The following is a 25,972-nucleotide window of genomic DNA, read 5'->3' as shown; positions in this document are numbered from 1 at the left end:
TAATCCCTCTATTTCGCATAAAAATATTTGTCTCTCACAGTGTAACGTGTCATCTTATCGTTCAAACAATCTGCACATGGCGAAGAGCAATAACTTCAACCTTAAATACGGCAAACGGTGAAGGGATGCTGAAAATATAGCAGGGATATAGTTCACGGGTGCAAAACTTCGGTCTTCGAGGCCTATTCTTGTTTTTGGAAAATCAGTGGCATTAATCGATCATTGAAAAGTGCCAGGCAAAAACACATCACCCCAGGACAGGGATCCCATGAGGACTGTAAGTTGAGCACCCCTAATTTAGATCTTGGTTTAGTCCATTGAAAATAGTGCCACAGTATTAGGGTCCTTCCATGCGATAGACAAGAGGTGTGGCTTGGTTCTTTTAAGCATTGAGTCCTCCAGACCTCTAGATGGATCTGCGCCGCTTGCTGTGTCCTAGTCTGTACGGGGTGAGGCTGTGCAGACCCGTGGACACAGAACTGATGACGGAATGGGGGTGGTGCATGCTGTAGACGCAGCCGTTGGAGTGAAGGGGGTGGAGGGCGTCGGAGGAAAAGGCCTCCCCCTGCTCCATGTAGGTGTCAGAGGTGGACAGGTCCCTGGGGATGATCATGGGGATGGAGTACTGCAGCTTCTCCCTGCTCTTGTACCACAGGCAGGAGCACATGGACTGGAAGTGGAGCATCTCCGCGTACACGTTACGCAGCCCCCGCCCCGCTGCCCCCACACCACTGTTTCCGCCCCCTCCTGGTCCTCCCGTTCCTCCAGCTCCCCCACTGCACCCTGAGGCGGCCGAGGAGGAGGAAGGCGGGTCGGGGGCGCAGCCCGGGTGGTTGTGCCCTCCTGCCTGGCCATTCCGGGAGAGGAGGGCACGCTGCTCGGCATCCCGCTTCTCGTCCTCCGCGTTCATGGTCATGAAGCGCAGCACAACCAGGTTGAGGAAGGCGCCAATCACGGTCAGGCCGGTGAGGATGTACATGAAGCAGAAGGCCACGTACTTGGGGTTTGTCTGCAGCGCCTGGTCCTTCTGCAGCGCCACGTAGTCTCCAAAGCCGATGGTGGTGAGCGTGATGAAGCAATAGTAGTAAGCGTGGAAAAAGCTCCAACCCTCAAAGTGGGAGAAGGAGAGCGCACCCACGCACAGCGTGCTCATGCAGGAGATGAAGCCGATTGCCACCATGTTGACCATGGAGACCTCGGTGCGCCGCATGCCAAGGCAGTTCTTCAGGCGGTGCAGCAGATAGCGCACCAAGGTGTTGATGCGCTCGCCCAGGCTCTGGAACATGACCAGGGTGAGAGGGATGCCCAGCAGGGCGTAGAGCATACAGAACACCTTCCCCCCGTCTGTGCTGGGGGCAGCATGGCCGTAACCTAGGACAGAGAAGAGACAGGGGTAGAGAGTCAGTGGGATGGAACAGACTAAATGTAGGCAGTTTCTTCAGTTAGTTAGTCAATTTAGTTATTTGAGTTACTTAGTTGAGTCAGTTGAGTTAGTCAGTTGAGTTAGTTGTGAGTTAGTTGTGAGTCAGTTGAGTTAGTCAGTTGAGTTAGTTGTTACTTAGTTGAGTCAGTTGAGTTAGTCAGTCGAGTTGAGTTAGTTGAGTTACTAAGTTGAGCTATTTGAGTTACTTAGTTGAGTCAGTTGAGTTAGTCAGTTGAGTTAGTCAGTTGAGTTAGTTAGTCAATTGAGATAGTAAACCCAGTCAGAGGGGTGAAGGTCGAGAGTGCCAATTCAATACAATTGTATATTCTTAAAACAGCCCATCTGATTAATGTTGAGAGGCTCTGTGGGAGAATGCAAGGGAGTTATGAATGCACAGCAGTAGTGGTGGTGAGATTGGCTCAGTATTGATGTCTTGTGGGAGAGAGAGGCCTTGAATTATTCATAACGAGTCAGTCTCTCTGGGGTTTGGCGAGTATAGACCACTAAGGACAGTTGCTTCTAATTAGCACTTTACATTTTTATGATATTTAAATAAGATCGAGAGCCATGGGGTTTGGAGGAGATGCACTTGCTCTCAATATGAATGCTCATTCTTTTTGAATACAGATCAGTTAGGGGCATTGTTTTTGATCATGTTACTGGTAGGTGTACAAGGTTTGTATTATCATTAATTATACCATTACCAGGCCAACTGAACAGGCTGTGAAAGGATTGGTCCAAGACAAATAAATACCAGAGGGAGAGTCCCAAATTAAGCAGAGAGCCCAACTCTAGAAGTCAATGTCATAATGAAATAATGACATATGATTCGACGATTGGCACAGTTCTCTTAAAAGGGTTGCTAGGAGATGATAAACCGATTTTAGTGATCTTGCACTTATTGAGAGAGACACTTAAAACCACTTGAGATGATGGAATAAGGTTTTTATTTAACACTTCACAGCAGTTCCTAAGAAATTACTCATCCCGTGGACACTTGCTGAGCTGGCCAAGCTTATAAACCCACCGAACGAGTGATCTGCCATGCACCCTGGCACATTTCAGGTGAAATGTTGTTCTGGTTAAAAAGTCAACCTTTAACTGACTATCAAAAGTGCAGCCAACCTCCATCCCACACACATCCTGTCCCCCACACGTGTAATATAACATAGTTGTCAAGGGAGATGTGTTCCCACGGGCAGCGGACCCGTTGCATGCGAGAGCCTTGCATCCCGGTCTCAAATAACAATGACACTGCAAATGGAAAACAATGTCCAATTGTTTGAAAGTAATTACTTTGCCGTTTGATTTAAATTCAAGGGATATGGTTTTATTGTCACACCAACCTGTGTGGTTAACTAATCTGTCTCTCTGAAGGCAAATCAGTTTAAAGCCTTACCCGCCACGCTGCCAAAAAAAGACAAGCATTACGAATGATACATTGCCTCTTGGAAAGGGAAAGCTGTCCTGGGCTCTGGCTCTGCATCTCTGAAATGAGAAGCCATAACTTTAACCTCCTGACGACACTTAGCTATTTTTAGTTTCATCTACTGTGCGTTAAAGCATTTATCTCTCTATCCTGAGATCTTGTGTTATTTTCCAATGAGTTTTCCATCTCTATCTTTCTTCACCTTGTCCTATAGGGGAGATGGAGAGGCTTTAATGGAGCAGAATATTCTGTTTTCTCTTTTCAAAACGTGTTGAATTGATATTCTACACTGTAGGTACCTGCCACTTACCACAGGTGCGATGAATTTAATTAGCAAAGAATAATTTGCCTCCAACCAACTTAATTTGGTTTGAAGTGAATAATCTCAATTTCAGTTAAGATTATAATTTTTTTGGGGCACTGTGCTTTTTGTAAATCAAACAAATACACGTGAACACCAAAAGTTTTTTCAATTTCAACTAATTTAGGAAGAAATAGTGAATCGTGCAAATATGCCAATATATTTGACTGCATCTGTAGGAACTAAACTGTTTAACAAAAATTAATAATGGGATTGATCGACACAGGAATTTATCACGTAAATGGCAATATTTTCATGCCTGAATTTTTCTATGTTTCATTCACTAAATGTACTGAATGTAACGGCTCAATCAGCCAGGGCCGTTGTGTCAACCATGCCATCCGGCAGCCAGTCCTAATCTCTCATTGTCTTCTAATCCTCACGCTTTGTCACACCGCGCACCACATGTCACAGGTCGCTCCCTGCAGCTCCACCTATCTCACACCGTTTCCCTCACTCCATTGATATGCTCCCTGTTGTCAACCGTGAGAAGGACTGTAAAACCAAGGGATGAAGGTGGGATTACTTCACCAACTGATCAACAGGTTCTGTTGTCAATAACCTTGGGTGCGACCTCGATTGGTCTTTTCAAGAACATTGTACTGCTGTCGTGGTTATGTAAATTATTCTTTACTTCTCCTTTGCGACATAAGATGTATTAGCTCATTGCTGTATTCATAATTCAGCATAGCCCCTAGTCAAAGCTGCTGTTGTTACCTTACGTCTGGACGACAAACTCCCTCCTGGCCAGGCGATCCACATGCATCATTAGACCTCTAAGCAGCAGCTCATGCAGAATACCTTATGTCTAGTCTGCTGATGTTGGTGTCCAGCCTAGCCGAGGGTTTCAAGGTTTTCCCCCCATGTCAATGTTAATTTCCACAGTTCCTCAACCGAGGTCGAATGGAAATGTCTGTGTAGCGCCAACATAACTACTTACGGAAATATTTATATTGTATATTCTCTGTGTCCTGGGTACTACTCTTCAGAGTTCTTCACCCAGGATGGTATACTGTAGGCTACGGATGACTGTAGAACTGCTCTGTAAATGACCGTGTAGAGCTTGGTACACAGTGTAAGTACTCTGTTGGACTGTAATGCACAGTGCACACAGTCCTTCAACCAGGGTGTACAGTGCATTCGGAAAGTATTCAGACCCCATTACTTTTTCCACATTTTGTTACGTTACAGCCTTATTCTAAAATGGAGTAAATACAAAAAATCCTCTTCAATCTACACACAATACCCCATAATGACTAAGCGAACACAGGTTTTTAGAAATGTTTGCAAATTTATTTAAAATAGGGGTATTGTGTCTAGATTGATGAGACAATAAAAACATTTTAATCGATTTTAGAATAAGGCTGTAACGTAAAAAAAAAATGTGGAAAAAGTCAAGGGGTCTAAATACTTTCTGAATGCACTGTACACTGTAGATGATAGAATACGTATAAATACTGGGAGTACTCTGTACTCCCAGGCCTCGGGGGCATCTTGTGCTGGTGAACCAAGTCTCTCAGGTGACAGTTGAGGAGGCGCTGGTTGAATCCCGGGACTGTCAGGAGCTGTCACGACCAAGGAACAACTCCACAGGACATAGGGAGGTTTGGACTGACAGTCGGGCGGCTCGTCACTATCGGGCAGTGAAGCTGGAGGCGACAGGGCTGGGAGCCCCCGCAGTGGAGTGTGGGGAGGCCCCTGTTACACAACAACACGCCCCCTTTACCCTGTGCCCGTGTACCCTCGCCCCGACATGATGACTCAGGATGTGTCAGTGGCTCTGGCTGACTCTGGCTGGCACGCAGCGGTTGCTCCTCCAGGGCCCACTCACATTGTCCAAACTGATTACAGTCACTGGAAGAGGAGAAGTGCGCCATCACCCTATACGGCAGGTAAAGAGTCCACTAACTGTCGACTAAGAGATTAGATTGCCTGACCGACTGACTGACCATCCAACCGACCCATGACCAGCTATTGGATGCTGTCACTGAACCTTTGACCAGCTATTGGATGCTGAAAAAGGTCCTCTGATTTGATTCAGACGTTCTTTATGCCTTTCCTACGCATGCCTTTCCTTCTCAGTTGTTGAAATTCAGACTTTCCTGAACGGGCTTTGCAGGTGTGGTTCCCTTGTGCATGCTGAATAAATTACATTCATCCTCTAAAAAACCATCCCACTTGCTGGCCAACAGATCTTTTCGTGTAGTTTTCATTCAATTGGGTTTTCAGTACATTTATCTAAAGCCATCCCTTTAAATTTGGTGTACCTTTAATTGGAATATTCTTGACAGACTCACTGGAATATATGGAGAGGTTCAGAATATTAGGGATCAATGAAAGAAAGACATACAAACATATTCGTCTTCTTTTCAGCACCAATTGGTGGATTTCAAAAATACTCTAATCTTGTATATTATTTAGTGTTCGGAAAGTATTTATGTACATTACATATGTACATATGTACAATACATTTTWAAAAAAGATTTGGAGAGCCTTTAAGCACAAAATACATTGGTCAATCAAAAATAGTGGTTTGATTCATCCTGAATGTTGCCATATTCAATTGTTCAACCATGAAATATTGGAAAGTAMAAAAAAGTGTACAATAGAGGTTGAATAATAGTCCTATAAATCTACCTTAAACCTCACTGATCATGGAACTGTATGACAACGGTCCAGTCGTGGTGAACCATGCTCCAGGCTCCACGTTTAACCTGCTACATTCTCTGAGTTCCATAATGATTCAAGTTATTGCACAACGTTAGACTAACAGGATCCACTAATGCTAGCGACCCTCAGCAACAACTACAAGGACGTGACAGAGGAAAGAAAGGTAAACCAAAGGGAATGTTGCAAAACGTACGCTAAAAATGTAAGGAAACTAACACTAAAGTGACAGTTATAAGCGTATTACTGACAATGGCTCCCAATAGGGGCTAATATTTAACATGATACAAATTGTAAAATAAAACAGAGAAAAGACGGCATATAATTATAACATTCTAAAGCGCATACATCAACTTGGCAGGTTCAGCCCTACAGGAGCCTATAGCTTGGGTCTCCAAATTTCATCCACGGAAATTATGAGGGCATGCAATAAGAACAACGGCACAGGTATTTATAGCCTACTTTTGTTTTAAATTGTTTTAAATCATTTAAAACAATTGTTATGTGTATTTAKAATCCCCTTCTCCAAAACAGATTACTAATTTACCTAGCTATTATAAATAGCTCATCAATTTAGAAATGACAGTGCATGGAGAATGCTGTTATTTCTATTAGAAAACATCATGTAGATGCTTTTTCCACTTGGAACCCGGCAGGTTCACTCGACCTGGTGGAGGAATTATGAGGGAATTAAGTCAAGGTCAGAATAACTGTAGACACGTTCATTTCTTAGATCTCCACCCCGAACGAATAGCGCCAGCAAGGTCAGCATAGGCATATAGAGAAAAGTGTATACATTTGGAATCATGTTCCATTTCCGGGTTGGAATTCTAAATGACCAGGAAAAGCATTAGATTCCATCTATGGTTTCTCAGTACTTAATGAAACAGTATAAACTGGGTGGTTCGAGCCCTGAATGCTGATTGGCTGACAGCCGTGGTATATCAGACCGTATACTATGGGTATGACAAAACATTTATTTTTCCTGCTCTAATTACGTTGGTAACCAGTTTATAATAGCAATGAGGCACCTTTGGGGTTTGTGGTATATGGCCAGTGCTGTGTCCAGGTACTCCGCATTGCGTCTTGCGTAAAGAACAMCCCTTAGCTGTGGTATATTGGCCACATACAGTACCACACCTCCTCGGGCTTTATCGTATCAGTCACAGCTGCCTTGGTATGACCAAAGAAAGAAAAAAGCTCTTGGAATTTAGACACATTGTGGAAAGAAAAATAAATAGACAACACCTCCCTAACGATACTAACCATATATAACCATCTGGGAATGTTCATTACCAGTGAAAGAAAGGCCACTTGGTCTTAAAATGAACTATATACTTAGTTTCTGAATTACTAACCAAACAAGACACATCAAAGCGAGACGCCACAAATGGGGCACCAGAGCTGATTGTGTCATTATACAATTTCCACAATTACCATCTGAATGAACATATGAAAATTGTGAAAACAGGCTAAACACAAATGGGGCCTTAAAAACACTAATTAGGGGCTCAGAGTTAGGAGAAGAAAGGACTTGATAAAGGTCACAACACACAGGTGCACCCTACACACCACATTGTCTTCACCCCCCCCCCCCCCCCCCCCCCCCCCCCCCCCCCCCCCCCCGCGAGCAATGAGCCAGCCCTTATTGGAAGACCTAAAACAGTGAAGTCGTTGTATTATAGTGATTCAGCCTTATAGAGAAGTTAATAGACTTTGCAATGTATTGTGTAGGTTAGGTGAAAGATTTTGTAAGGACAACGATATATTTGTCATACATGGGGCAGCAGAGAAAAACTCCTAAAAGTATACCATCATATAGGCAAAGCAATATGAAGGTATTCAGCGAGACCACATAGCTTCTGCAGCCCTAAGAGTCTAAGTCTGCGTGCCACTTTACCCTTAACCTGAAGCCTCAACTTAGCCTTGAGGTACAGGACTGCGTTGTTATGCAATCACTCTAATTTCACAATTTTTAATCCGCCATATTCATTTTACCAGGCCTATGCTCGGCTTTACGCAGCGCTGAGCCATATTGACCTTCACGCGGATTTTCTCAACTAAATTTATGATATCACCCAAAACGTTTTCCCTATAAAACCTGGAGTCGGGTTTGAAACAATGTGATCTGTGTATGGGACTTTGGTCACCTTTTGTGGCTATGTCAGTGGGTTCAAAGGTTCAGCCTGGTCTACACATAAGAGTGTAGAGACTGGTTCCCTTGCATGTGACGTGTGCTTTTCCGAGGCATCCACCTGATGCATCTAACCGTCTTGATTATCCTGATTAATTGGATGGAGATAAAAAGAGGCTTTGAAATCACATCAAAGGAGGGCATTATGTGCCTGTTAGGACCCTCTGCCCCGGTCACTCTATTACATTTCCATTGATTACGGAGCACATTTTGTTCTCGCCATAAAGACGAGGAACGCAACCTATTTATTAACCCGCAGAGCACARCACCTTGCATAATGGACCGGGATTCTCAAAGAGGGTGATGAATCTATCAAAGATACATTTAGGAGACATTCGTGAAAAGGCTAAGGTGTATTACATACTGACCCAGGTCTGGCAAGGAGCTGGAAATCAAATAACCTTGTCCATGTGRTCAAGGTATAACATGAAATTGCAGGCATTAGGCAATGCCTAATAGGCATTAGGTGTGTTAAGGTATTAGGTCATAAGTATTTTCCCATGGCAATGTAAACAAATGGGACTTGAAAAGGACTATAAAGATTACGTATGAAGACATGATACACACATACACTCATCCATCAAGATTGCAAGCCATCAATATACAATAAGAGGGAGTATAGACAAGCCCCAGAGGAGGGGGGGACCATGACAGCAGAAGTTCCCGAGGTAGGGTCATGAAAAAAGATGGAGCCGGAGGGTAGGGCTGCCGTCTTATCGGCTCTTAACCAACCATGCTATTTTGTTTGTTTTTTCGCATTMTTAGTAACTTGTTTAATACATAATGTTGCTGCTACCGTCTCTTATGACCGAAAAGAGCTTCTGGTCATCAGAACTGGGATTACTCACATCAAATTGGACGAGGAGTTCTTCTTCAATGAGTCGGACGCGAGGGATATACTACGGASACCCGACCAGGCCCAGATGCCCATGACTCGCTGGAAAAGGAAACGTAGGTTTCGCGGAAAGAGATCAGGATGCCTTGTGAGGATCAGGTGACGAGTGGCTAATCTACACTTGCCTTCAGTTCTACTAGCTCACATTCAATCGCTGGAAAATAAATAGGACGAACTGAGAGCACATATATCCTACCAACGGGACATTAAAAACTGTAATAACTTATGTTTCACCGAGTTGTGGCTTAGCGATGACATTAACAACATACAGCTGGTGGGTTATACACTATCGGCAGGAAAGAACAGCAGCCTCTGGTAAAACACGGGGTGGGAGCCTATGCATATTTGAAAACCGTGGTGCACAATATCTAAGGAATTCTCAGGGTTTTGCTCGCCTGAGGTAGAGTATCTCATGATAAGCTGTTGAACACACTATCTACCTATTCCGCCACAAGCAAACAGGAAAACGCTCTTCCAGAGGAGCGCTCCTAGTCGCCGGGGACTTTAATGCAGGGAAACTTAAATCAGTTTTACCTCATTTCTCTCAGCATGTTTAATGTGCAACCAGAGGTGAAAATAATCTAGACCACCTTTACTCTACACACAGCGACGCYAACAAAGCTCTCCCTTGCTCTCCATTTGGCAAATCTGACGATAACTCTATCCTCCTGATTCCAGCTTACAAACAAAAATTAAAGCAGGAAGCACCAGTGACTCAGTCTATAAAAAAGTGGTCAGATGAAACAGATGCTAWACTCCAGYACTGTTTTGCTAGCACAGACTGGAATATGTTCCGTGATTCTTCCGATAGCATTGAGGAGTATACCACATCAGTCACTGGCTTTATCAATAAGTGCATCGAGGACATCGTTCCCACAGTGACTGTACCAGTAGCCATGGATTACAGGCAACATTAACACTGAGCTAAAGGGTAGAGCTGCCGCTTTCAAGGAGCGGGACTCTAACCCGGACACGTATAAGAAATCCCGCTATGGCCTCCAACGAACCATCAAACAGGCAAAGCATCAATACAGGACTAAGATCGAATCGTACTACACCGGCTCCGACGCTCGTTGGATGTAGCAGGGTTTGCAAACTACTACAGACTACAAAGGGAAGCACAGCCGAGAGCTGCCCAGTGACACGAGCCTACCAGACAAGCTAAACAACTTCTATGCTCGCTTTGAGGCAAGTAACACTGAAACATGCATGAAAGCATCAGTTGTTCCGGACGACTGTGTGGTCATTCTCTCCACAGCCGATGTGAGTAAGACCTTTAAACAGGTCAACATTCATAAYGCCGCTGGACCAGACAGGTTACCAGGACGTGTACTCCGAGCATGCGCTGACCAACTGGCAAGTGTCTTCACTGACATTTTCAACCTCTCCCTGTCTAAGTCTGAAATACCAACATGTTACCCACTCCAATTTTGCATACAGCACCAACAGATCCACAGATGATGCAATCTCTATTGCACTCCACACTGCCCTTTCCCACCTGGACAAAAGGAACACCTATGTGAAAATGATATTAATTGACTACAGCTCAGCGTTCAACACCATAGTGCCCTCAAAGATCATCACTAAGCTAAGGATCCTGGGACTTAACACCTCCCTCTGCAACTGGATCCTGGACTTCTTGACGGGCCGCCCCCAGGTGGTAAGGGTAGGTAACAACACATCCACCATGCTGATCCTCAACACGGGGAACCTCTCAGGGGTGCGTGCTCATTCCCCTCCTGTACTCCTGTTCACTCATGACTGCACAGCCAGGCACGACTCCAACACCATCATTAAGTTTGCTGATGACACAACACCGACAATGATGAGACAGCATATAGGGAGGAGGTCAGAGACCTGACCGTGGGGTGCAAGGACAACAACCTCTCCCTCAAACGTGATCAAGACAAAGGAGATGATTGTGGACTACAGGAAAAGGAGGACCGAGCACACCCCCATTCTCATCGACAGGGCTGTAGTGGAGCAGCTTCAAGTTCTTTGGTGTCCACATCACCAACAAACTAACATGGTCCAAGCACGCCAAGACAGTCGTGAAGAGGGCACGACAAAACCTATTCSCCCTCAGGAGACTGAAAATATTTGGCATTGGTCCTCAGATCCTCAAAAGTTTTTACAACTGCACCATCGAGAGCATCCTGACGGGTTGCATCACTGCCTGGTATTTGCAACTGCTCGGTCTCTGACTGCAAGGCACTACAGAGGGTAGTGCATACAGCCCAGTACATCACTGGGGCCAAGCTTCCTGCAATCCAGGACCTCTATACCAGGCGGTGTCAGAGGAAGGCCCTAAAAATTGTCAAGAACTCCAAACACCCTAGTCATAGACTGTTCTCTCTGCTACAGCACGGCAAGCGATATTGGAGCGCAAAGTCTAGGTCCAAGAGGCTTCTAAACAGCTTATTCCCCAAACCATAAGACTCCTGAACAGCTAATCAAATGGCTACCCAGACTATTTGTATTGCCCCCCCACGCTGCTGCTACTCTCTGTTATTATCTGTGCATAGCCACTTTAATAATTCTACCTACATGTACAGTGTAGCTTTTATTTATGTCAGCTTTTATTTCTTTCATCACATTCCCAGTGGGTTAGAAGTTTACATACACTCAATAAGTATTTGGTAGCATTTCCTTTAAATTGTTTAACTTGGGTCAAACGTTTCGGGTAGCCTTCCACAAGTTTCCCACAATAAGTTGGGTGAATTTTGGCCCATTCCTCCTGACAGAGCTGGTGTAACTGAGTCAGGTTTGTAGGCCTCCTTGCTCGCACACGCTTTTTCAGTTCTGCCAACAGATTTTATATGGGATTGAGGTCAAGGCTTTGTGATGACCACTCCAATACCTTGACTTTGTTGTCCTTAAGCCATTTTGCCACAACTTTGGAAGTATGCTTGGTCATTGTCCATTTGGAAGACCCATTTGCCACCAAGCTTCAACTTCCTGATTGATGTCTTGAGATGTTGCTTCAATATAGCCACAATTTTACTTCCTCATGATGCCATCTATTTTGTGAAGTGCACCAGTCTCTCCTGCAGCAAAGCACCCCCACAACCTGATGCAGCCACCCCCGTCCTTCACGGTTGGAATGGTGTTCTTTGGCTTGCAAGCATCCCCCTTTTTCCTCCAAACATAARGATGGTCATCATGGCCAAACAGTTCTATTTTGTTTCATCAGACCAGAGGACATTTCTCCAAAAYGTACGATCTTTGTCCCCYTGTGCAGTTGCTAACCGTAGTCTGGCTATTTTATGGTGGTTTTGGAGCAGTGGCTTCTTCCTTGCTGAGCGGCCTTTCAGGTTATGTCGATATAGGACTCGTTTTACTGTGGATATAGATTATTTTGTACCTGTTTCCTCCAGCATCTTCACAAGGTCCTTTGCTGTTGTTCTGGGATTGATTTGCACTTTTCGCACCAAAGTACGTTCATCTCTTGGAGACAGAACGTGTCTCCTTCCTGAGCGGTATGACGGCTGCGTGGTCCCATGGTGTTTGTAKTTGCGTACTATTGTTTGTACAGATGAACGTGGTACCTCCGGGCGTTTGGAAATTGCRCCCAAGGATGAACCAGAGTTGTGGAGGTCTACAATTTTTTGCTGAGGTCTTGGCTGATTTATTTAGATTTTCCCATGATMTCGAGCAAAGTTAGGTAGGCCTTGAAATACATACACAGGTACACCTCCAATTGACTCAAATGATGTCAATTAGCCTATCAGAAGCTTCTAAATCCCTGACATAATTTTTGGGACTTTTCCAAGCTGTTTATAGGCACAGTCAACTTTGTGTTTGTAAACTTCTGACCCACTGGAATTGTGCTACAGTGTAAACAATTGTTGAAAAAATTACTTGTGTCATGCACAAAGTAGATGTCCTAACTGACTTGCCAAAACTATAGTTTGTTAACAAGAAATTTGTGGAGCGGTTGAAAAACAAGTTTTATTGACTCCAACCTAAGTGTATGTAAACTTCRGACTTCAACTATGCATAATTACCTCAATTACCTCACACCGGTGCCCTCCGCACATTGACACATTGACTCCCCTGTATATAGCCCCGGTATCCCCTGTATATAGCCCCGCTATTGTTATTTACTGCTGCTCTTTAATTATTTGTTGTTCTTATCTCTTACATTTTGGGGATTTTCTTAAAACTGCATTGTTGGTTAAGGGCTTGTAAGTAAGCATTTCACTGTAAGGTCTACACCTGTTGTATTCAGCGCATGTGACAAATAAAATGTGATTTGATTTMATTTGACTCTGMACTTCAACCCTGACTAGATGTTCTCAGACATCTGGAGCTCCCTTGAGACATATGCCAGACTGGATGCTGGATGTTTAACTGCCACAGCGGGAAGCTAAAACAATCTATGTGTGGCGGTGGCTGGTTCAACTCTAGACGTCAGAGGGACTGTAAAATATGGGACACCTGTTGGTTCAATAAACAAAGAATATCTGCAATGATAGTGGAGTTTGTTAGGAGGTCCCATAGCTTTACGATGCTGCTCAGCCATATTAACTAGCCCAGTTTTCCAACATTGATGGCCACTTCAATCTAGTCTGGTCATATTGTCACTGTGACCTGTTTACACTTGACTCATCTGAGATACCGTATTTAGTGGGAACGTGTAATCTTATAACAGCACACCCATTTAACATGTTTTACACCCTGTCTTCAAACCTCCACCATCTCTAAACTCTCATCATGCATCATCCAGACCATTGTTTTAGCCTGGTGCTCCAGTCCGTTGTGTTTTTGCCTGGTGATCCAGTCCATTGTGTTTTAGCCTGGTGCTCCAGTCCGTTGTGTTTTAGCCTGGTTCTCCAGTCCATTGTGTTTTTTTGCCTGGTGATCCAGTCCATTGTGTTTTAGCCTGGTGCTCCAGTCCATTGTGTTTTAGCCTGGTGCTACAGTCCATTGTGTTTTAGCCTGGTGCTACAGTCCGTTTATGCTTCAGACAACTCCTCTCTGTGTTGGTTCATTGTGCCATGCTAAACAGCACAGTGTAGTATGACAACGCTAGAATGTCTATAGCATGTACAGTGTGAGACCCAGGCTGGGACCTAGGCCAGTTGCGCCTGCCTAGCAACTGTATCGCTCTATGGTAGCTGCTCCAAATGCTCGGTTCGACTGGCGCCGAGCCGAACAAGTGTCCTCACATTCAGTACTTCCTTAAAAGACCTTTGCTTGAAAAAAAGCGGCAATAGTACTGTTTGTCCATCTCGAGATGCAGTAGCCAGAATTAATCTCAGATAACTCAAGAAATCTGTCATTCATTTTGAAGATCTTAGTTGCGCAATTTTACATCTAAGATGTTTGGTGCAGTATTCTCAAATGAATAAATTAGCATGAAAGCGAGTCGTCTATCATTGCATGAAAACAAACACTTAATTGAAGAATCTCTACTGTTGACCAATGACCGATGAAGGTGCGTAGACTTCYGCTAAGAACTTCAGCTTGCCATGAAACCATTACAAGTTAAGTATAGCATTCCCAGACCTAATGTGTCTCCCCCTCACCAATTTAAACAATAGACCCCGGAGGAGAATCGACATGAATTTCTAATCATGGACAACTCAAACTCCAAACAACCCCCTGATTGTTTATTCATGCACTCCAACACGGCGCTGGCCCTCTCTCCCCTCRCTTCTCACCCCCCTTCCCTTCTCTCCATTAGCCCAGCGAGATTTTGACCCATAAGAGACCCTTGCAAAACAGCTGCTCTCAAAGGGCTCTCGGTGGTGTCCACGTATACACTGTGAGACCAAGAACGCTTGGAATGTGGTTTAGTTGGAATAATAATTCAATTCGAGAGTCAATGAGTCTAATCATGTATCCTGAGTAAAAAACTAAACTGTACAAACTTTTACTGGCTTCATTAATGTTCAATCAGATAAAAGAGGAAAAAGGAGAGGCGGGAGGGTCTTTTTAGAGGTAGGATATCTAAAACATTAACTATGTAATATAGTTTCTATTTAGCGCAGTTACACATTGCGACACAATGATCCAGGAGAAACAGTTGACACTAGTATTTATTAAATACTAGTGTGAACTGAGTTGTTCTGTCATCAACTCCCTGGTTCACCTCATTCAACCAGACATGACAAATACCAGCCCGGGGTCGTTACAACCAGAAACTGTACAACTAGTTTTGCCCACTGGGTCGTTCAATGACGAAACCAACCTCCTTCATGACATATCTGTTGACGCTAGTAGAAAGTAATCCTTCCAAGCCCACATCATTTTCCACGTGTACAAGTGACTTCAGCTGATAGGAGCCAAGGGCCGGATGGCTCTCATGTTTATGCCAGCCTGTAACCTCAGGGGCCAGCGCAGGTCCACCGGGAGCATTTATTATCTGCAAGCCAATGTGAAGCCGAGAGGAGAGACAGCACATTGGCAGCGCGGCACTGTTTGGGTTAGGTTTAACTCAGTTACCCGTTCTGCCGGCTCCAGGCTCCTACGGCAGACAATTCAGCACCCATGTTGTTCTCATCCACCCAACAGCTGTGGCCCCGACCGGCCCCTGAGATGACCTCATTATCAATCCCCAAAGAACTAGAGACAGAAAGGGGGAGTTGTGACTTGGCTGATGTACCCCCGTCTACCCCGTCTCCCGTCCTCCACCTCCACTACCACCTCCACCTCCACTACTAGACCAGGCTGTGTCAGTCTAGTAGTCTAGACCAGGCTGTGTCAGTCAGTCCTCTAATAGTCTAGACCAGGCTGTGTCAGTTCATCCTCTAGTAGTCTAGACCAGGCTGTGTCAGTTCATCCTCTAGTAGTCTAGATCAGGCTGTGTCAGTTCATCCTCTAATAGTCTATATCAGGCTGTGTAAGTCAGTCCTGTAATAGTCTAGACCAGGCTGTCAGTCCTCTAGTAGTCTAGATCAGGCTGTGTAAGTCAGTCCTCTAATAGTCTAGACCAGGCTGTGTCAGTCAGTCCTCTAGTAGCCTAGATCAGGCTGTGTCAGTCAGTCCTCTAGTAGTCGAGATCAGGCTGTCAGTCCTCTAGTAGTCTAGATCAGGCTGTGTAAGTCAGTCCTCTTCTAATAGTCTTAGACCAGGCTGTGTCAGTCAGTCCTCTATTAGTCTAGATCAGGCTGTGTCAGTCAGTCCTCTAGTAGTCTGAGATCAGGCTGTCAGTCCCCTATTAGTCTAGATCGCAGCTGTGTCAGTCAGTCCTCTAGTAGTCTAGATCAGCTGTGTCAGTCAGTCCTCTGTAATAGTCTAGACACAGGCCTGTGGTAGTCAGTCCTCTAGTAGTCTAGATCAGGCTGTGTAACATCAGTCCTCTAATAGTCTAGACCAGGCTGTGTCAGTCAGTCTCTAGTAGTCTAGATCAGGCTGTGTAGTCAGTCCTCTAGTAGTCGAAGATCAGGCTGTGTCAGTCAGTCCTCTAGTAGTCTAGATCAAGGCTGTGTCAGTCAGTCCTCTAGTAGTCTAGATCAGGCGTGTCAGTTCATCCTCTAGTAGTCTCTAGACCAGATGTGTCAGTCAGTCCTCTAGTAGTCTAGATCAGGCTGTGTAAGTTAGTTCTCTAATTTCTAGACCAGGCTGTGTCAGTCAGTCCTCTAGTAGTCTAGATCAGGCTGTGTAAGTCAGTCCTCCAATAGTCTAGATCAGGCTGTTCAGTTCAGCCTCTAGTAGTCTAGATCAGGCTGTGTCAGTCAGTCCTCTAGTAGTCTAGATCACGCTGTGTCAGTTCATCCTCTAGTAGTCTAGATCAGGCTGTGTAAGTCAGTCCTCCAATAGTCTAGATCAGGCTGTGTCAGTTCATCCTCTAGTAGTCTAGATCAGCTGTGTCAGTTCTTCTAGTAGTCTAGATCAGTAATCAGGCAGGGCCATTATTTCCTACAGTCACTATGAAACATGATGAAATGACAGGGGCTATTTCCATACACTTTCTCCCTAGGTTCCTTTTCAGGGAATAAAAGAGGAAACCTTGGCAGCACTCGGTTTTCCATGAGGTCATCAAGCCAGGCATTCCGAGCAGAGTGTGAGATCAGAAGGATTAAGTGATTAATCAGTCACATGATTCATAGACCTGACACACAGTGGATTGGGAACGTTGTCATCCCCAGTACAGGCCCAGGGTACATTTAAAGCTCAGGTACGTACGTAGAAGACAGGAGGTGGAAAGAGATGGTGGAAAAATGGGGAAGGAAGGGAGGGTTAGAGGAGAAGGAAGAAAATAGCAGACAGAAAATGTCCAAAAGTGTATAGTTCCAGTCAGTCTAAGATAGAGTCCAAAAACAGTAAATAATCGTGTTCTATAATTTCTCTATTTCCATACAAAGCAGTAGTTACTTTAATTTTATAACCACTCAATCTAGTGTGAGGAAGGCTCAAATTTGTTGTAATTTCTTATATACTGTACCGACTGTGTGTAGAGGTTTCTTTACAGGCTTTTAGACAGGGATCTTGATGGCCACTTCGTTTCAAGCATCCATTGTGCATCCGTGGGGTGTGTGTGTTTGTGGTATTGGGTGCACTTTGTTTCTATTCAACTGAAGCCGGTACGGATCATAGAGTGCTATGACTGTGTGTAAGAACACCAAAATCATGCCGGTGTCTATTCCACAAGTTACCACTGGCTCATACTATGACGTAAAATGCCTATTTACTCTGTTCCATCTGACTGCGCAATCCACTGTTCTAGCAAGCCCAGGCAGGAAGTTATAAACTTGATTCCACTATTAAAACCATCTAGACATTATCTCACATTTCTTTAGACTAACATTTAGTTTTCAACAGCAGAGATTTGATAAATCTTACTGTCTTCTCTGCGACATTTGCAAACTTGTTTCATATTCAAACCCTGTTGTCCCATAGTAATGAATGAGTCGGGACGAAAACAACCAGCAGCGTCGTTTCTCAGCATCGAAATCATGAAGATCAACGGCATCATTTACGGATATACAAAAAAAAATCGATTGAAAAAAGGTAAAAACGCAGCTAATTTGCATTCTTTCCGCTTCAGTTTGAAGTGATTGGGTACACTGTAGCTGTGTTGTTGGCTAGCTCCTCTGAACAACAGTGTCCTGACGAGTGAGCACATGTTCTATGTCAGCGAAATGCGCCTCATTCGCTCATTTTATGGAACGTACCATCAAATAAATGTCACTTGAAAAAAGCTTAAATAAATGCAAATGCAGCTACTTTGCTGTTATTCTTCTTGACATTACTGTAAGTCAGCTGTAGTTGGCTAGCTAGCAAGCAAGGGATAAGAACGTTGCCAGCCAGTAGCAATGGAACATTTAGAACGAACGACTGGGTCGGTCCATAGACAGAACAAAAAGACTGAACGACTGGGTCACTCTCTAGCACCCTAGATTGTGTCGGGACTATATCTGTGGAAGGATGAAATAATATTAATTAATTAATCAAAATAAAGTTTTTAATTAAAATATGAATCATTATTTGAATATGTTGGTAACCCGTTGTATAAAAGTGATAATGCTATTGAAGCCGGTGTTTGGAGGACATATTGACATGGTTTGCCGGCCCTCGACTTCGTTTTGGGCCTAACAACACCCGTGCCAATATATCCTCCAAACACCAGCTTCTCGGGCATTATCACTTAAGTGTATGTGTTCTTGCCCTCTCCCTCTCCCTTTAAAAAGGGCTTAAAAATACATTTGGTTGGTGGTTGTTTGTGTGTGTGGTGAAGAGAGAGAGAGAGAGAGAGAGAGAGAGAGAGCAGAGAGAGAGAGAGAGAGAGGGGGGGAGAGGAGGAGAGAGGGAGAGGGAAGCAAGACGAGAGGCAGAGAGTGTTTAGTGCACTGTGTATGTATGTGAAAGCATATGTAACATGCTTAACTGAGTTCTACATTTAAGGATCTTGATTGCATACATATATCAAACTATAATATATATTTGCATTATATATTCGAGATGAAGTCACTATATTTTTTTCTCAGGATAAACGCAGAGTTAGTAAAGCCTAAAGCCTTCTGGCTATTGTAAGCCTACACTCCACTTCAAGCATTGCCAATATTGGCCAGGACATTTCAAAACAAGTAATGTGGCCTGACCAGGAAAAACACTTCGTAACACTTTAGTTAACGTTGACAGTATGTTTTATTACTTGTTATAAAGCACTTATGACCCTTATAATGTTCTCATAATGTCTCTTTATAAGGCTTGTAGCAATTCTACAATGGACTGAACATAGCTGTAATTTAGTCAGGGTCATTATGCCAATCATGATACTGAGAATGGTAAACACTTTAGTTAAATCTGACAATATAAAGGCACATTTTCTCTATGTTAACACATTCAATCTTCTGACATTACAGGAGTGTCATAGGCACGAATGACAAGATGATAGGCACTCATTTAATACAACAAAGCAGTCATATGCATTATAAGACTGAAAAAAAGCACCTTAATAAGCTCACCCACACATTGAGTAATAAGTGTACCCCTGTTTCCTGCTGTCAGTGTAACCAAATGTGAAATGGCTAGCTAGTTGAGCGGGTGCGCGCTAATAGCATTCAATCGGTGAGTCACTCGCTCTGAGACCTTGAAATAGTTGTCCTCTTGCTCTGCAAGGGCCGCGGCTTTTGTGGGAGCGAGAATGGGTAACGATGCTCTTGAGTGTGGCTGTGCTGTGCAGAGGGTCCCTGGTTCGAGGCCCAGGTAGAGGAGAGGGACGGAAGCTATGCTGTTACATCAGCATGTCCTGTCACAGATGACATGTGGGGCTGAGCGTGATGTGCACATGTGTGTGTTGTACCCATTATCTGTGTAAGCACGCATCCAGCAGGCTATTCATGGCAGGCACCCACCTGTGAACCCTTGACTGTGAACACACGTGATCGCTAACATAACATGCATGTCGTGCATCACGACGTGTAAATATAGGGACCGGAATGGAAGAATAGTAAGTTAATGGCTGACATCTTCACAGGCCGGCTGATTGGTGATTGAGTATTTTCACTGTGCAGCCGGTTAATGTTTTATTCAGTCAAATGCTTTAAAAAAAATTGATTGTGCTTCACTCTTTCTCTCTCGCTGTCTCTCTCCCCTCTCTCTCGCCTCCTTTCTCCAAGCCTCTCTCTCGACTCCCCCTATTCATTCCCCTCTCCCTCTCTGGCAGACTGAAGACACACCCGACCCTCGGATCACTTTACTCTTGTCACAAATATAAGAATAAAACAATGTAAGAGCTCTCTGGATGAAAGAGATATGGTTTTCCAAGGTTGATAGGTAGCCAATAGTACTCACACTTCACTGTATGTGGTGGGGACAGGGAAGAGGGGTCTGGGAATTGGGATGGAAAACGGACCCAGAGTGATGGTTGAGGGGACTGTGCCAGCAGGTCTCTTCAAGTGGATGGGTTCAACACATAGACAGGCAGACCATGACAGTTGTCTAGGCTACCACACATGGTAGCACCAGGCATATACTGTACCAAAACACACATGCGTGACACATCACACAACATATACACACACACACACACCACACACACAACACACACACACACACACACACACACACACACACACATCACGACCAGCAACACGAAGCGAGCAGGTCGGGCTCAGGCTCACAGACGCAACACACACACACACATATCATAAGCACATGCACAGCTGGGCTGTAGTCTATGACAAAGGCCTATAACAGAGTCATGATACCCAAACCCTCTCTTGCTTGGCTCCGAGCAAATGTAAAAGCTATCACATAGCATTGCACAACCTATATAGGGCCCCTGCATAATGACTAGTGACTTGACATGCAATTAAATCAAGCAGCGGATCTTATTTAGCGGTTATATGAACCGCAATTGTTCCTCCTCGTCTAACAATGTAACAGTACTGTAGTACTCGAGTCCTGTCTCGAGACCACATATTGAGTGTCTCGGTCTTGTCTCGGTGTCGGATACATTTGTACTCGGTCTTGACTTGGTCTCGGACAGTGAGGACTCGTAATTTTTCCTGAGACCAGCCGAGACCAGCGGAGTAAAAAACTCGTAATTATCAGCTTCCATTCTGTTAGCGCATACAACCCATTCGGCAGGCCAAATATATACACTCCTTTCTTGAAACATGAATATCTTAACAGCCTTATCTATTATGACATGTTTGCGCAGTGGCGAACCTAGAGGCCTTCAGTCCCTTACAAAAAAAATTGCAGTCAGAGTGCACTGTAACTGCAGTACACTGTAGTTAGAATGCAGTGTCTATTGTCTTACTGTCCTATTGGAAACGTGTCCTGTGATCCTGTGTACTGTTTTTGTCACCCATGCCCTTATGTATCTACTGCAGTATGCTGAAATACTGCAGAAATATAGCACTGTTTTTTACTGCAGTAAGCAGTGTAACTGCAGTTACAGTGCAGTATAACTACGGTTCAACTGCACTAAACTGAAGTTATTCTGAAATTAATGCGTCCAAAATACCACAGTCGACTGCAATTACTGCACTTTTACTGCAGTTTCAAACTGAAATCTTTTTTTAAAGGGCTGAGTGACAGGTTCGTGATTCTGAAAGGACAGCAACCGTAATACAGTGCACTCATGTAGGAGAGAGCACTTTTTGTAAAACACAAAGGGTCAGTGGTGTAGTGGAGGGTATATGCAGGTATAAACCGTATACCCACTTTTTTGTCAGTGGGCATTGCATATACTCATTTCTTAATCCCTACTGATGTGCTCAAAGTATGTAGTGGAGGGATAAACTTGTCAATTATGTAGTACAAATAGAGAAATCATGCACAAAGTAGCCAACACAATCACAATCCACCCACTGGGGAGCCAGGCCCTGACAGGCCCAGCCAATCAGATTGATGTGTTTAAGCATTATTGTGGATTTAGATTATAGGAAAACTCGTTTAAAAAAACATAGGAAAACATGGATTTTTCACATAGGGTGCCTTTCCTTCGCTGGGGGCTGTTTGGGACACTTTGTGGCAAAATTAGACTATACCCACTTCTCCAGGCACCAACATCTAACAGCCCGAACAGAGAGAGGGAAAGACAGCAGTCACACACAGCGTGATGTTAAATTACCACTACACCCCTGCATAGACGCAGATGGAAAGACAGCAGTCACACACAGCGTGATTTAAATTACCACTACACCCTGCATAGCAGAACAGAATCGAGAAAGAAGACGGCGCAACACAGCTGCTGATGAGAGAGTATATAAGAGCGAGCACACCACAATTACCACCACCCGCTGCAGAGCAATGGAACAAGACAGCACTCACACACAGCTAGTGCATGTTAATATACCACTAGACCCCTGCAAAGAGCAGATGGAAAGACCAGCAGTCACAACACAGCATGCAGGTTAAATCACACTACACCCCTGCATAGAGCCAGATGGAAAGACAGCAGTCACACACAAGCATGTAGTAAATCACCACTACACCCCGCATAGAGCAGATGGAAGACAGCAGTCACCACAGCTGACTGTTAATCAGCGCACTAACCCCTGCATAGAGCAGATGGAAACACGCAGTCACACACAGCGTGATGTGTTAAATTTACCACATACGAAATAACCAGCCATGAGCAATCAGGAGCGCCGATGAAAAGACAGCAGTCACACACAGCGTGATGTTAAATCACCACTAAACCCCTGCATAGAGCAGATGGAAAGACAGCAGTCACACACAGCATGATGTTAAAGGATAAGCAGTCCATAAACTCTGACATAATAAGCCAGTAGGTCCCAATTATAAGAATACAAAAACACAACCATTAAGCATTTCCCAATCGAAATTTACAACTATTACTTCCCATTGCAAAAAACATTTCACGAATGTAACTAAGGCTGGGAAAGMCAATACAATCAAACTAGCAAGGGCAATGAACACAAYTCATTCATAACGGTGCTAATAAACTAGCATATCTATTTATGTAACAAACTAAAAACACGGAGCCTAACGTTAGCTAGATAGCTAGCTGCTAGGAGGATGTCATGTTATGCCATTGAAGGAGTGGGTGAGTGACAGAATTTTTTCCTTTTTTGGTGGCTATACACAGCTATAGATGCAGGTGTCATTTGGTTAGCTAGCAAGAACTTGAGTGACTGTTGTCCAGTTAGCATATCTCTCGCGTTCACAAATTCACGCTGGCTATCTACTCCGATTTCAAAGCACTCTGTGTGAGTGTGCCAGAGCGCAGAACTGATTAATTTATGAACGCGCAACACCTGCTGAATATGACCGGTGTCAGTAAACAGGCAAAGAAAGTAATAGTTAGTCAAGTACACTCTAAATAACATGTAAACAGCCAGCAGCTCTGCTTCGGCAAGTWAAATCGTCAGAGTGAGGTGTTCTCTCATTTGTGTCTGGAAGTAGCTAGCTAGCAAGCTAGCCAACTTTAGCCAGTTTGATTTGGGTGATTGGTTGGGACAAGCATGCATTGGCAGGCAAGCTGCAGAAGGACAAGGAGGCTACAATTCCCCATTGATTATCAGTGCAATTTTGACGGCCAACTAGCTGAAAAAGTGTTAATCTAATATTCCTTCGTTAGATTTTAGCTCATCTTGCTCTGGCTAGCATTAGTTGTTGACCTTGTTGTTGTTGAGGTGCATAACTGAGGGAGAGAGAGCCTACCTTTTCATGGTTGTTTGATCAATTGGACTGTAAAGTTCCCAAATGTAAGAGGTCTCCCATGATGTTTACATATTTGCAGAAATCCATTCAGGTGTATTTTGCSTCTTTTGGCGAATGCATTCTAATGATCTAAAGTTGCGCTGTTGCATCTGCCTGTAAACACACAGTCCAGTTCCAAATGAATGATGGCAGGCCCGTATGGCAAATGGCTTGTTTGTATATAGGCCTACTGTAGCTCTGATTGGTTATAGCGAACCCGTCTGTCTAGACTCCGGTCCTGGACAAGTCAGATGTTTTTATTCGGTTTTATTTACTGCAGTGTCTATTAATTGGCCAAATACATGGCCGCTTTACCACTCTATATTGCTATAGAATTCTCACAAACGCATTAGTATAGATCATTCCTAAACATAAGAATTTATGAACACTTAGATATGGTAATTTTCAAGTTGTCGCTTGTCAGAAAATGTTTAAGAAAGTGTTATATTCTTCCTGGSGYTGTACAGTATATGAACAGATTTGAATAAGATTTCATGTTGCTGTCAGTTCCACTTTAAATGCATGTATGTTTCACACACATAAGTTATTTTCAAATACATGGCTAACAACAGCGAGCGCACTGCAATAAAAAACACAGTTCCACTCACCAGATGATCATTTGAAACTTAACTTCTTGTTGAAAGTTATTCTTGAAAAGGGCTAACAAATTAGCAACAACACCTTCTGCAGCCGCTGCAAACTAGCCGACAACAAAAGCTAGCTAGCTAGACCGTGGGAAAACTACTGCTCGCTATTACGCAATGACCCGTTGGCCTTCAAGAAGGCAGAATTTTCCAAARGTTTTTGCCCTAATACAGTTGAATGGCAGATGTCTTTATCTAGCTTCTAAAGGCCTAGCCAATGGCTGACTTAGCTAGCTAGATTTATCTCCCCAGAGACAGCAAAGAAAAATCCTGAATGGATATTTTTTTCTCTTCAGTGTTAACCCTTTCCTTTCCAACAAAAACTGAAGAAATTAAATCATAACATCATTGAAAATAATTATATAATTCTAATTATTATAATAATAATAATTTTATAAATCCTTAGCCCTTCTCTGAAGGCATAGAAGGCCCATTGGCATCAAATGCAGAAAATAATTATATAATTCTAATTATTATAATAATAATAATTTTATAAATCCTTAGCCCTTCTCTGAAGGCATAGAAGGCCCATTGGGTTAGTAATTATTTGTAGAGTMMCTCTATTTTACCTCAGCATGCATTGTTTCACTATTCTGAATGTCTAAAGAATCCATTTGTTGTTCTGAAGTATGAACACAGAAATACCGGACATTTTGAACTCTTATTATGGAGGTGATTTGACAAAATTACAATCATGGTCTTAAATTGGACTCTGGTCTTGGTCTTCTGGTCTTGGTCTTAACTCGGTCTCCAACCTCTTGTCCCACTCCCGGTTTCGGTCTTGGCTCGGTCTCTGGACTCGGTTTCTGTATAAGCACTTTGTGACAACTGCTGTTGTAAAAAGGGCTCTATAAATAAGTGTGATTGATTGATTGATTGATTGATTGATTGCATTACTAGGGACAAGCCCTGACCCTGACACCCTTTTATCACCACCATGCATATCCAAATGGATGAAAAGACAGGGAATAGAGGAATGGACAAGCCACTTTCACCGCTTCTCTCCTATCCACAGCCATGATATCAGAGTGATATCTAATGGAGGTCTCCAAGCTCACATCTGGGTCCTAACAGTATTTGTTTTCCTTAAAATACTTTGAGTGTTTGATTCAGCCTGCCTAGATGCCATGTGGACGGGGTTTCAACTTTTCAGACTATTCCATTGTGTTCCATTGCGCCAAGCATGCTAAATCAACCGTAGTTAACGTATTTGATAAAATACACAAACATAAACAAATACTATTTCAATCCAGGTTTTTCCAGACCGCTACTGGAACCCAGGAACATCTCAGCTAGGCCTGTGTGTCAGTGCTCCCTTCCCTTTGTCCCTTTCAGTCACATAAAATCTATGTGTTCATAAGCTCCCTACTCCCTCAGCCCCCAGGGGTAAACACCGTTCACCTATTATTGTTATTGCTATTATCATTAGTGTGTGTGATGGTCTCCTGCATCAAAGGTGGCTCACAGAGCTTAAATCAAATGCAAAAACAAAATGGAACATATAGTTGTTGAAGGAGGAGACATGATTCAGAGAGGCAACTACAATCACAAGGTTCCAAAGGGAGGGTACTTCAGCCCCAGGGGTAAACACCGTTCACTCTATTATTGTTATTGTGCTATTATCATTAGTGTGTGTGATGGTCTCCTGCATCAAAGGTGGCTCACAGAGCTTAAATCAAATGCAAAAACAAAATGGAACATATAGTTGTTGAAGGAGGAGAATGATTCAGA

The 25,972-nt window shown here is 43.7% G+C and overlaps 1 protein-coding gene across 1 annotated transcript in view; it reads right to left on the bottom strand.

The window, feature by feature from the left end:
• Window positions 1–326: 326 nt before the first annotated feature.
• kcnk3a (potassium channel, subfamily K, member 3a) overlaps window positions 327–25,972 on the bottom strand; it is a 52,700-nt gene continuing 27,054 nt past the window's right edge. Inside the window, exon 2 of the mRNA XM_070435865.1 lies at window positions 327–1,371. Within this exon, the coding sequence (XP_070291966.1) occupies window positions 407–1,371 (965 nt within the window). The 3' untranslated portion in view covers window positions 327–406. The remainder of the gene's footprint in view (window positions 1,372–25,972) is intronic.

This window comes from Salvelinus sp. IW2-2015, linkage group LG28 (assembly GCF_002910315.2).
Source record: "Salvelinus sp. IW2-2015 linkage group LG28, ASM291031v2, whole genome shotgun sequence".
NCBI lineage: Eukaryota > Metazoa > Chordata > Actinopteri > Salmoniformes > Salmonidae > Salvelinus > Salvelinus sp. IW2-2015.
The sequence above is the reverse complement of the archived record's forward strand: the minus strand, read 5'-3'. Positions and strand labels throughout refer to the sequence as shown.